The following is a 14,119-nucleotide window of genomic DNA, read 5'->3' on the forward strand; positions in this document are numbered from 1 at the left end:
TTTGGCTGTATTTTTTAAAAAATCAAATCCCTTATGTTACAATTATTGAATACATTGAGCTCGGATATCTGGAAAAACCTATAGACAAATTGACATCATTGGACTCAGTCTCTATTCAGTTTCCTCTTCACTCTGCCAGTAACTGGCAGTATGATGGGTGGGTCCTCTCTCCATCTCTCTTGGGCTGTTAGGGAAGACCATGTCTGTGCTTAGGGATGTGCCCTTATCCTACAGGTCCTGGTAGGCACAATGAAGGGGCTGTGCTTGGTTATGTCAGAGGTCCCTTCCAGCTCTGATAATCTGTTGTCAGAGGTACCATTTTAAGAACTATTTTAAGCAGGGGCCACACTGTTAGATTCTGTGTACAGCCTCCCAAGGGGATTATTCACCTGTATGTGGAAGTTCTGGTTTGTTTCTTTGACTTTATAGTAATGAGTCACATAGGTGTAGAATTAAGGTTATTTAAAACAAAATGGATAAGCTTTTTAGGCACCTCCTCCAAAAAAAAAAAAAGTAAAAAAGTAAAATAAATATATATCGACCCCCTTTTACTTGAACCAGAAAGTCTGAGGAGGAACTCAAGGCTGAGAATTGGCCTGTGAATACAAGTGATGTGGATTGGCTCTGGTCAAACCTAAAATTCTTTTGAAAATGTCAGAGGCCTTGTTTTCATGAAATCCAATTGTCATGCCAATGAAGTACCTCTTTTCTACACTGCTTTCTCCTTATCCTTTAGTATTGCATACCAGGTGCAGTTATAATGATGTTGCTTGAGTTTGAGGTGAGACATTAGTATGCCAGTATGCCAGTTGGTGCATTAGTAGCAAACCTGTCAGAGAAGCCCCTGAAGGATGTTGGACAGGATGCATTTAGCACTGCATTGGCTAAATGGTGACATCAGCTCATATGCATTGCCATTTAATTACATCTCTGAGGTTTAGGTGCCACATGGTCTCAGATTATGAAATGGCAACTCAGAGAGGTCACATGGTTATAAGAGATGGGATTTGAACTGAATTCTTTCTGACTCCAAATTCCATGCTTTTGCCTTTTTTTGTCTTTTTTCGTGTCCGGCAACGGATCGCAACCCTCAGTGTCGCGCCCGTACCGGACCGGGACCGGCAATGGGATCGCAACCCTCGGTGTTGCTCCCACACCTCGCTCAGCCAGTGAGCGGGAACCGGTCTGTATGTGGGATCCGAACCCTCGGCAGGAGCGCCACCGCGCTCCCAAGCGGCGCACTGTAGCAGTGCGCCACCGGGCCTGCCCCCATGCTTTTGACTACTATACCATACTCCCTTTCCTGGAACATACACCAGCAGAGATTCATTGCTCATTACACAACATGAGTGAGTTGGTGTGAGTGTAGATGCGAATGAGTTAAATTTATTTACTCATTCCAGATCGGCACTGGTATATTTTGAGTGTAAAATGTCAACTGAAGTTTTTAACGTATGAAATCTTTCATCTGTCTTTACACCAGTCTTTGCACAGACCAACCCCCCTCCCTTGAGAATTTATTGTGGTTTTGATCTGTGTTGCCTCAAACCATTGAAATCTTTTCAAAGAAGCAGAGCTGTTTTCTTTTTCTTTTTTCTTTTTCCTTTTTTTCTCCCTCAATACACTGGTACCAGGAGTGGACATAGTTTGCTATTCAGCTTGATCAAAGCACTCTACACCAATGTAACTTCCTGATCTTACTGGTAACAGAACTAAATGTTTCCATGTTCTGCCAAGATGGGTTGCCAGTTATCGACAGAGGGCTTGCATCTGGTAATAATTATTTACTAATTCTGTTTACCTTTTGATCTGGTTTTCAGTGTACAGCTGCAGCTATCAAGGCTATAAGAGAAAGTGGAATGAATCTGAACCCAGAAGTAGAAGGAACGCTAATTCGGGTACCCATTCCCAAGTAAGTTTGGCTGAAATGCACATATTTTGATGAAATGGTGTGGTTGTCCTTGGAAGGAAACCAACATCCTGCTATACTGTTAGGCTGATAGCATACCTTATCTACACTTTTCATCCTGGCAAACATCTTTTGAGAGCCAGTTTACTGATTCAGAAATATTTATTGAGTGCCTATTATGTAGCAGATGTGGGGTGTACAGCAGTAAGTTTGAGAAATTTCTTGTCGTCATGTAGTTTACATTCCTGTTGGGAAGATGGGACAAATAAATAGATAAAATCATTCCAGATGATGGAATGCTATGAGGAAAGAAAAAGCAGTGGAATCCAATAGAGAGTAACTTGGTGAGGTTAACAGTGGAACGGGCAACTTTAGCCTTGGAGGGAGGACTCTTTAAGGAGGTAACATTTTTGCTAAGAGCTAAGTGATAAGGAAGAGCCAGCCTAGGGGAAGAGTATTGCAGGCAGAATGAACAGCAAGCACAAAGACCCTGAGTCAGAAAAGACCTTGACACTTGTAATCTCTAATCCATATTCCGTGAGGAGTTATTTTATATTAGTCCTTGCTAGTTGAAGAATTTTAGGCATATGAACAGAATATTTTTAATTATATAAATATGTAGAACTTAAAGGTTTAAATGAATGAAAATATATGTACATTTTTAGATTAAAAAAAAAGAAGAGAGAAGACGAGACCTTGGTATGTTTGAGAAAGAGAAAAGCCAGTGTGTTTGAAACTCGGTGGGAGACAGTGGTCGGAGAGGAAGTTGGACTAGTCAGTAGAAGCTGATGGTTTAGGTTTTATAGGCCATGGTAAGGAGTTTGGGCTTTGTTCTAATTGTGATGGGAGGACATTGGAGGGACTTAAGCAGGGGAGTGACCTGATCTGATGTTGACTATGCAAGGGTCTCTCTGGCTGCTGATTAACAAATGGTGTGTAAGGGGATGGAGTAGATACAAGGAAAACAGTCAGGAGGCAACAACAGCAGTCCAGGTGAGACATAAATCTTCTCAGATGCAGTAGCAGAAGATTTAAATCCCTATTCCTACATAGTGCCTCACATACAGCAAGTTCCGAATAAGTGTTGAAGTAATGCATTCAGTCATTCAACAAATATTTATTAAGCACTAACTGTGTGCCAGGTGCTTTACTAGTTGTTGGGATATAGCAGTAAACAAAATGAACAAGAAGTCCCTGTCCAACCTGATAGTTGAGTAGGCACAATAAATAGAAAAATAACTGCATCATGTAATTTCAGGTGATGGTAAGGACTACAAAGAAAAACAAGCCAGGTAAGGAAATAGAGAGATTTGGAGCTTTATTATAGATAGGGAGGGTCAGGAAGGAAGTAACATTTGAGTAAAACCTAAGTGAAATGGATGAATGAAGCTTCCAAATGACTAGAAGAAAAATGAAGTGTAGCACTAGTTGAGTGTCTTTTTGTGCCACACACCATCCTGTATTCCTTTACATACATGAGTATTGCCTCAGTTATCATATAGTCCCTATGAAGTAGGTTTTTTCCCAGATATGGAAATTTAGGCTCAGAGAAGTAAAGTAGTATCTCTGAGGCCACACAGCTTATGCTGAAGCTGGAACCTAAACCCACATTTAGTTGATTACAATGCTTCATGGTGTCCCCATGCTAACAACAAGAATTCTAGCACTGAGAGTCCAGGGACTCTACCCACTGAACATTTTCCTGCTTATGGCCAGAAAATGGCTATCCTGTTCCATTATGTTTTCAGTACTCTGTAAGGCTGAATTAACACTCTGCTTTGAAATCGGGTGAATTGGGAGCAATAAACCTCTAGTGTTCAAGAACCAGATAGACCTGGATTTAAGTCCAATACCTGTTAGCTTGGTAAGTGCACTGATTTGCTCAGTGAATTTTCTGAGAATATATCTGTGCCAGGCTGTATGCTGGAGATGTGCAGACCTGATGTTTACCTTCATGGAGCTCACAGGCTGTGTGCCGGGCCCCTTGTTTGTATTACCTCCAGCTTACTTGTGGACTTATTGTAACCCACAGTTTATAGATGACAAAACTGAAGTTAAGAGAAAATAAGGAACTCCTCCAAGATCGTGTGGCAAGTAAGTGGCAGTCAGTATTTGAATCCTGAGTTTTTCCATTACTTTTCTCCTGCACTCTGTGTGTAGAGGAGTAATTCTAGAAAGTGCTAAGTGTACTCATGGACATTAGAAGCAAGATTTACAAATGGAATAGGTATTAGTCAGCAGGTTTATTTTCTAGTTCTTACTCTCCTGTCTGTGAAACCTTGGACAAGCCACTTAACCTCCCAGAGCCTTGGTTTCCTCACATACCAGATGAAAGGGTTGTTCTCAGAGGCCTGCCAGTTCCTTCTGAAGCTCCAAAATTCTGTGATGCTATGAATTTGTGCTGCCAAATGCTCATTACTCATTTGGATTCTTCTTCAAGTGGTCCGATTATATGTCACATTTTTTTTTTCAAAGATCTGATTGACATAACATGCGCCTCTGTAGCCCCATAGGAGTTAACAATTGCACTTGATGCATTATATGTAAATTTAAAAGATTGGTGAGTTTAACTTGAATTTCCAAAGACTTGGGGATCTGTTACATTATTTTTTACATTATTTTATCTTTGTTAATGGGTGTAATCCAAGAAAAAGTTGATGGACCAAAACGGTCTGTTCCTGCAAACCTCATTTTTTATATTCTTTTTTCCCTCTGACAAGGTGGTAGGGTCATGAGGCCCCTTACTGAATTATACCTTTGGTAGTTTTCCAAATAAAAAATGAATGATCTGTTCTTTATTATGTAGGCTGTGTCATGTGAGAGGATAAAGGTTGATTTAGCAGTAAGAAGGCTAAGGTTCTTATTTGGTTTTAGCAGTGACTTCCATACAATTCTGGGCACATCACCCTAGCAGTTTGCTGCCTTCTAGTTCCTTATTTGTAAAATAGGTGAAATAGGCAGAGATTTGGTGAGATTAATGAGAAAACATATTAATTAGCATGATTTCCTTAGAGTAAAGAAACTATATAAATATAAGATACTAATATTATTTCAGTAAACTTTAAATTTTCTGCATATGTATATGTGTGTATATACATATGCACATGTATATACTTTTAATTTTCTGTATACATATATATATATATACACACACACACACACACACACAGAGAAAATTAAAAGTGTATATATGTAATTTTAGGAGAAAAGGAGCGAGGAAGGAAACTAATATGTTGAGTGTTGAGCACCTGCTGTGTGCCAAGAACTGTTACGTGCCTGACGTATACAGGGAAAGTGGAAAAGTGTAATGGTTAAATTTATGCCTTGGTATCAGGTAAGCATGAAATTGAGTTCCAGCTCTTCTGCTTTTTAGCTGTGTGACAGTGACAACTGTCTCTGCTTCTCTGAATCTCAGAGAGCTCATCAGTAAAAACGATAATTTATGGGACTTGCCTTATGCGGTTTTTGGGAGATTTAAATGAGATAATATAAACGAAACTTTTGATGCTTAGTAAGCACCCAATTAATGCTAGCAAATGTTGCTATTTCCTTCATTCCCTTTGACAAATAGGTAGGGGAGTATCATTCCCTTTTAGAGATGAGGAAACTGAGATTCAGAGAGGTGAGGCATTGGCTGCAGGTCACACAGTTGGTAATTGGCAAAGCTGTGAGGAGGAAAATAATACACCAAAGCTTATGTTAGGAGTTTGGGAGATGGGGAGCTGAAGAAGCATAAATTCCTGGGATTGGTTTCTGATTATAAAATTTCAAGTTTAGTTCTAGGAAAATTTGCCTTTCTTGATTGATCATGATTCTTCTTCTGCCTAATGATAGTCTACAAGTTTGTTTTTTGTCTTAACTCTGGATGCCAACCACTAAGTTTTATTTTCACTTGCAGAAGAGCTCAGCTACTACTTTACACTGCTGTGATTCTTACATTCTTACTTAAGTGAGTCTACTGAGTATGTGAATCTTACCATAATCTCCATTTGATCTTTTGGGGAAGAAGGCAAAAGATAAATCCTAAGTAAATAACTGTTGCTTTGCCTCACACAGATTTGTCACCTCTCTTCCCCTGGGTGATGGAGACACAAAAAGGATTACTCAAAGCACATCTCTTCTGAGCAGTGAGACACCCTGAAGGGGTTAACTTCCCGGAACCCTCTAGAGAGAGGCATTCCTCCTTGGGAAATTAACACTGAGCTGGGGTTCTGTCTCAGTATTTACTCTCCAGGCCAGAAAGTTACAGAAAAAGAACATAGGAGTTATGGTTAAGTATAGTTTAACAATAGAGGCTGGTAACATCAGTGAAATAACAAAGTGGCATTCCATAATTCAGTTTGCAAAAGGTTAAGTTGATCTACCAACAAAAACTTGTTCTTAGCAAATATTGTGTTTTCCTATAGCAGTTTCCTCAGTATTTTTATGTAACAGTAAAGCAACTTTCTTAACATATCAATCAGTAGGTTAACCTGCTTCAAAGACGTCTGTCCTTGAGCCAACAATTTTGCCGTGATACAATTCTATATCTATATCAGAGACTTTAGCCTGGGGAAAGTTTCTTCTCTTTTGCAAGGTTCACATTTCTATATGTAATTTTAAAAGGTTAGGTTAAACCTAAAACTACAGGGCTTTGGAAACTAGGCCCTGTGAAATACATTTGCTTTATAAATGTTAGTATACTCCACAAATAACTGGTCAGACTTGGAGCCTGAGTGGTTCTTAACACCAACTCCTCTTTTCACAGCCTCTCAGAATCAGCTCTGTGTGGCTGTGTGCAAATTTTTATTAGGGCTCTCTCAGGTAAAATACCATTGAGCCTCAAGGCTCTGGGTTTTGTCCTTCCCCACTGACAACATGTATAGCTTTTGTTTTCTTCTCTGGCCAATGTTTTTGTATTTAGATAAGTCAGTTGACTGGATGGATTCTTTGAATATTCCTGTTAATTGAGATTCACAGAAATAGTTTTCTCTACTTTTCTTTCCTATTCATGTAATCATTTTAGGTACCACTTATTAACTACCTACACTAGATGTGCGTAGCACCTGGAGGTGCTGAGTTGAATGCATTATGGTTTCTCCCCAAATTCTCACAATGCTATAGAATGAGGAGACTATTCTTAGGCTCATATGACTGATGAGAGACCTGAAGCTCACAGAAGTTAATGCCCGATGTCAGATAGCTAGTAAGTGGCAGAGGCGGGATTAGAATTGGGGGCTTTGTGACTGCCCTTCTTCCTATTTTTATTTCCTGATAGAAGATTTATCTGGAATTTCAGTCTTTTACTTCTAAATCAGGGGCCCTGAAAGGTTTTGAGCAGGGATTCATTTTGTTTTTGTTTGTTTAGGAATTCATTTTGATCTGGACAGATTTCTGCCACCACCATATGCATACCTTCATTATGCTTCCAAACAGACAAACACACACTCATTTACTCATGGTTTTACCAAATGTCAGTGGGAAAACCACACTAACTAGAATAGAGCTGCTTTGGTTTGAGATCACTAAGTTCATGGCTGGCTTTAAATAGGTTCTATAAGGAAATCATGAATTTACCCAAGAGACAAAAGTACATGTGATTGACTCATTGTCCACTGAGCTGACATCCTTGATTTTCCTCTTCTTCTTTCGTCAGTGTCTGCATTGGTTTGCTTTAAATAGAATTAAATAAATATTAAAATACGTTCATTCTATTCTCCATAAGGAACCCCTTTTAGCACCGTGATTTTCTAGATTTTTTTCTATGCAAAGTCAAGCATATGTCCATATTTCCTTCTCTATTTTTCTTGTAATGATATGGTAATATATACTGTATATTCTGTTCTGTACTTCTTTTCTTCCCCACTCTCTTTAAAGGCTACGTAGTGTTTGCATTTTACACATAGCATTAACTAGTTCCCAAATGCTGAATATCTTGGTTACATTTTTTTCTCCTTTACTAACCATGTTATAATGATCTTCTAAGGTCTTACTTCATGTTCTTCTGCCAGGAGTGGGAAGTGGTGGGGGAGACTGTAGTTGGGAGAGAAGTGAGTGCAGCATGTGGAGGACCTTGGTGTCACTATTGCTCCTTGAGTCGTTTACAACAGTGCTGCACAGTGCTGAGCTTCTTAGAGACATGCACATTTCAGGGCCAGACAACCATCTGCAATACACCCAAGTGACCTCTCTGTTGGTCCTCAGACCCAGTGCACTTTTAGGAAACCCTATTGGCATTTGAATGACTTCATGGCAATAATATTAAGCAAAGTGACTGTTTACTGAGTGTGAACTATATTCTAGGCCCTATACTATGTTATTTAACTCACTTTGTTCTATTATTCCCTATTTTTTGTACATGAGCAAGGTAGGCCTAAGAGAAGTTTAAATAACTTGCTCAAGTTCATTTAGCTAGTAAAGGCAGAGTTGAGCAGCATTCGAACTTGGGTCTGTTTGACCTCAAAGTCTATTTTTTTTGCATTTATGGACTTCTAAGAGTGCTTTCTGTTTTTGTTTTGTGTTTGTTTATTTTTGTAGCACGGGACAGCGTTTGTTATTTTAAAATTTAATTACATAATAACACAACTTTGCAGAGCATAATTTCCAAAGCTCAGGTCAGGATGCATAACCTGACAGTGAATTTGTATGCCACTGTTTGGTTTGAGAGGCAGTCTGGGATATAGGGCATTTACTTTTTCAGTCCATCTTTATTGTGGTTTAACTTACATACAATGAAATGAATCCATTTCAAGTATACTGATGATGAGTTTTGACAAATATATGTGTCCCTGTAACTACCCCAATCAAGATATAGAACAACGCAGTCACTCAAAAAAGTCCCCACTCCTTTGCCCCTTTGCAGGTCAGTCCCCAGTCTTCCTCCTGTGGTCCCAAACAACCACTTACCTGCTTTTATGAGAATATATAGTTTTTATGCTGAAATGTAAAACTTCTAGGACATTCATAAATTTATTCAACAGATATTTATTGAGTACCTATTTCTAGACACTGAGGATAAAATAGTGAACAAGCTAGACAAAGCCTTTGCCCTTATGGAACTTCTTCTGGGGAGACAGTCAGTACTGCACACATACAGTGTATGTCAGATAGTCGTAGTTTTCTCTCTATGGATAAAAATAAGGCACTGAGAGGAAATAAAGGATGCCATGGATTGGCGGTGTGGGGATGCAGTATTAGGTAGGGTGTTTGTTCGTGGAAGTCTTAAGAGGAAGGTGATATTTGAGGAGATAACTGAAGGATGTTAGGGCATGAACCATGCTTGTATCTTTAGCACTGAGGCAGAGAAAGCAGGAAGTGCAAAGGCCCTGAGGTGGGAGTCTGCCAGGGATGATTAAGGACCAGCACAAGGGCTCGTGTGGCTGTAGCAGAGTGAGTGAGAGAAAGGAAATAGTAGATGACATCAGAGTGGAATGAAGAGGCCAAATTATGTAAGGTCTTATAGACCATTGTAAGGATTTTGCCTCTACTTGGAATGAAGTGGGAACCATCGGAGGATTTTGAGCAGGGGGGTAATATAACTTAGGTTATGAAAGGATCATTCTGGTAGCTATTTTGAGAATTATACTGCCAAGGAAAGGGTGAAAACAGAGGACTGGTTAGGAGTTATTGCAGTAATCCAGGCAAGAGATGATGATGGCCTGGATTAGTGCTGTAATGGTAAGAAGTGGATGGATACTGGATGAGTTTGAAAGGAAAGCTGCCAGGATTTGCTGATGGATTAGATGTGGATTTAGAAAGAGAGGACTCAAGGATGGCACTATAGTTTTTGACCTGAGCAACTGGAAGGGTGAAGTTGTCATTTATTGAGATAGGGTAAACTGTGGGAGGACAGGTTGAGTGTAAGGAAAGAGGAAGTTTTGTCCATATTTATTTTGACATGCTACTGGACATCTAACTGGAGCGGTATAGTGGGCTGTTGGGTATATCAATTTGGAGTTCAGAGGACACATATGGGCTAGAGAGATAAATTTGGGAATCATGAACATGTAAAGGAGGCTGTGAAATTAGTTGAGATTACGTTATAGAGGAAATGTAGAAAATGAAGAGGTTTGAGGACTGAGTCCTGAACACTTCACTTCAAGGTTTAGGGGTCAAGGAGATGAGGAGACCACCAGCAAAAGAGACTGAGAGCTAGTGGCTTGTGCGGTCAGAAGCGAACTGGGAAAGTGTGGGGTCCTGGAAATCAAGTGAAGAAAGTGTTTCAAAGAGAAGGGGGTGATCAGCTCTGCTGAACACTGCTGATGGGTCTGAGAATTGGCCATTGGATTTGGCAACATGATTTATTTATCACCTTATCCAGTTCTGAGGTCTAAAGGAAGGTACAAGGGCTTTGTGGGTAGACAGACCTGGACTCAAATCCCTGTGCTGTCACTCTCTGGGTATGTCAGCTTGTGTCCTCTGAGAAGAAAACACCAGGACGGAATTAGATGTACAAGAGATGTTTTGCAGGAGATGCCTGTGAAAGATAAAGGGAAGGGGGAGTAGGAGTAGATGGTGCAGGTGTGACACTGGTGAAGAAAGGAAAGGATTAGACAGCATGCGGATCTGACACTGGTAGGTAGAAGGAGACTTCTAACTGTAGTGCAGGTTCGAGGAAGTCTCGGCCAGGCTGATAGGGTGTTCCTGAGCAAAGATTGCTTCTAGAGGTTGTCATGCCCAACCCCACTCTAGTAGCTCTGCCATGCATCACCATTGTCTGGGAGCAGCCCGGAGAATGTGGCCTTGGCATAACCTCAGCATGAGTGTCACAGTGCATTCCAAGATGTGGGAGCTGGAAGCTGTCAGGCATCTGTGCTGCTTGAAGCAGGTTCTCCTGGAGGGCAATCTGAGCAGCCCACCTCCATGCCTGCTGCAGTGACCTTGAGCAGGTTGCTTAAGTTTTTGACTCTTCAGCCACACCTGTAAAATGGGAATAATTTCTGTGGTTTTGAGGAGTAATAAGAGATTATATGTAAGGATCTTGGTGTAAGGCCTGGTATATCATAGGTACTTAACAAATATTATAAGAAATTAAAATTTATTATTTCCTAATTCTTCTGGTTAAGAAGGTCTTGGAAACATCTTTTTTCTATTTGGGAGTAAAACCAATGATATTTTATTTGTTTGCTGATTTCTTTTAGATCTTAGTGCTCTCTTTCTCTCTCTTTTTCATGGATCTCTCCCACAGCCCCGTGTTCTTTTTTTTTTTTTCTCCCTATGTTTCCCTCCATTTTTAGAGGTGAGAAGAGTGGAGTCATTATGTTATAATTATCTTGGAATTTAAGTTGCTCAGGAGCACTGTAGTTTGATTGTTAATAAGCACTTGGTTTGTTCTTTGAATATGAATTATGGTGAATAAGACCTCCTGGAAGGTATATCCCAAATAAGAAAATCCAATGCGTATTCCTGCCTGTGGTGTGAGGTTTACCCTATGTTTCTGGTAAAGGTGAGACCTTGGCTGTCCTTCACACCCTCAGCCCACTGACGTGCTCCCCAAGGCCTAGGGATCGTTGGATGATTGCCATCATCAGTGCTCTCTTTTCCTCTGGGCATTGTTGGGAATGATACTCTCTATGCCTACACCAGGCTGCTTTTCCCACAGTTTGTTCCAAGGTGATGCGAAGGAGAATTCCACCTAGACTGGGTCCCAGATAACAGTAAAAAGCCCCGAGTTATAGTTCTCCCAGCCTACATCCTGTCTTTCTCAAATGTTTGCTCCTCACAATATGCTGATGTGTGGTTTTTCATGGATGGTGACCAGTTTTTTTCCTGGGAGAGCAAGCTGGGTAAGACAGTGTAGGATGGTCCCACACTAAATTAACTTGGAAGTACGGGTAGCTGCTTCATAGCCAGGGAGAGCTGGAATTGACGTTATAGTTCTCCCAGCCTACATCCTGTCTTTCTCAAATGTTTGCTCCTCACAATATGCTGACGTGTGGTTTTTCATGGATGGTGACCAGTTTTTTTCCTGGGAGAGCAAGCTGGGTAAGACAGTGTAGGATGGTCCCACACTAAATTAACTTGGAAGGGGTAGCTGCTTCATAGCCAGGGAGAGCTGGAATTGACAGCTGGAGGAGCCAAGGTTACTGTCAGAAAAACTCCAAAAAGAAAACCAATAGAAAGAGCCCTTAGACGAGTTATTTCAACTCTCTGAACCTTAGTTCCCACGTCTATAAAATGAGATAATAACAGTATTTATTCTTGTGAGCATTTATTGGGAGAAACTCCTGTGAAGGAGCAGGAGTAGACAGGGAGAGCCTCTGGACTTCAGTGCAGGTCTGACAGTGAAGAAAGGAAAGAAATTAAACAAGTGAGAGGTAATGTTATTTTTTAAATTGTCATATCAAGTTAGACATTGTTGTTGAACATTCCTGTGACCTCTTCTGCATGGTGATTGTTAAGGTTTTTGGTGGAGCATTATCTTCACTGCCGTGAGGCATGCTGCCTATCATGAAGCTTTCCACCTAGGAGACCAGTACTGGGCCTATGGCATTTTTAACAGCTTTATTGAGATATAATTCACCCATTGAAAGTGTACAACTCAGGGCTGCCCAGATAGCTCTGTTGGTTAGAGTGTGGTGTGGTTAATAACAAGGTCAAGTACTAGCCAGCCACCAAAAAAAAAAAAAAAAAGAAAAGAAAAGAAAGCGTACAACTCAGTTGTTCTCAGTATATTCATAGAGGTATGCAACCATCACCACGATCTATTTTAGGAAATTTTTATAGCACCCCAAAAAGAAACCATGTACCCACTAGCAGTCACTCCCCACTTTCCCCCCACAACCTCCTCCTACGGATTGCTCTAAGCAACTACTAATCTACTTTGCATCTGTAGATTTCCCCATTCTGAACATTTTATATAAATGGAATCACATAATATGTGGTCTTTTGTGACTGCCCTTTTTCACTTAGCATAATGTTTTCAAGGTTCATCCACAACATAGGATGTATCAGTACTGTTTTTTTTATTGCTAAATAATATTCCATTGTATAGATATACCACTCCTCAGTTGATGGACATTTGGGTTGTTTCTGTTTTTTGGCCTTAATAATGCTGCCGTGAACATTACTGTCTTAAGTTTTTGTATGAACATGTTTTCAATTCTCATGGATTTGTACCTAGGAGTGGAATTGCGTGTCATATGGTAACTCTATGTCTAACTTTTATAGGAACTGCCAAACACAGGGACTGTGCATTTTATATTCCCGTCAGCAATATATGAGGGTTCCAATTTCTCCATCTCTTTGCCAGTACTTGTTGCTGTTATTATTATTACCATCCTAGTGGGTATGAAGTGGTATCTCATTATGATTTTGATTTTCATTTCCCTAATGACTAACGATGTTGAAACTGCCTCAGTCTATTTCATGTGCTTATTGGCCATTTGTATGTCTTTTTTAGAAAAACATCTATTCAAATCCTTTGCCCATTTTTTAATTGGTTGTTTATCCTTTTGTTGTTGAGTTGTGAGAGTTTTTTATATATTCTGGATATTAGACTCTCATCAGTTATATGATTTTCATTTCTCCTTTCTAATTACAAATATAATACTGATTTATCACAAAAATTCAAATTCTACAGAAATATATAAAGAGTTCATTTGTTGTTCCCCAAATATTCTTCCCAGAAGTAACCATTGATAAGTTTAGTATATATCCTTCCTGACTTTAAAAGATGCATGTTCAAGCCCGTATATATCTGTGTGTGTATGTATGTATTTAGTTTATCTAGTATGCATATAAGACACACATATATTTAGTTTACATGAATGGAATTAAATATCTACAGTACTACAACTTGCTTTTTTTTTCTTTGCTTAACAATATCATGTGTACATCTTTTCATGGTGATCTCACTGTTTTTTGGCTACCTAGAATTACCTTTTTGAGATGAATAATACAGATGAGGAAACTGGGGATCAGAAAGTTCAAGTAATTTGCCCAGGGTCACAGATTAGTAAGCAGAAGAGCCATTATTCAACCTTGAATTTGCCTTTCTAAAGCCCGTGTTCTTCCCATTCAGGTTTCATCCCGTTGCTCCTTGGGCTGCTGACATGGAACCTACTTCCATTCAGTTCTGTGGCCTCCTTGTACTAGCTGCTGTATTGCCTTGTGGATGTTGTTACAGGGACAGTGTATATAATTTGCACGTTCCAGGAAATATTGGTAATACCCTTTTCTTACGAGACCCACACACATACAGACGTTTGCAATCTTGAAAGGAAAAAAAAA

General features: G+C 39.8%; 1 protein-coding gene across 2 annotated transcripts in view; it reads left to right on the forward strand.

Moving 5' to 3' along the window:
- MRRF (mitochondrial ribosome recycling factor) overlaps positions 1-14,119 on the forward strand; it is a 62,716-nt gene that overhangs the window by 25,691 nt on the left and 22,906 nt on the right. For both annotated transcript variants that reach the window (XM_008572034.1, XM_008572035.1), the window contains exon 5: positions 1,821-1,912. In XM_008572034.1, coding sequence (XP_008570256.1) covers positions 1,821-1,912 — 92 coding nt within the window. The remainder of the gene's footprint in view (positions 1-1,820; positions 1,913-14,119) is intronic.

The sequence above is a fragment of the Galeopterus variegatus genome, unplaced genomic scaffold, assembly GCF_000696425.1.
Source record: "Galeopterus variegatus unplaced genomic scaffold, G_variegatus-3.0.2 Scaffold747, whole genome shotgun sequence".
In the NCBI taxonomy this organism is placed as follows: domain Eukaryota; kingdom Metazoa; phylum Chordata; class Mammalia; order Dermoptera; family Cynocephalidae; genus Galeopterus; species Galeopterus variegatus.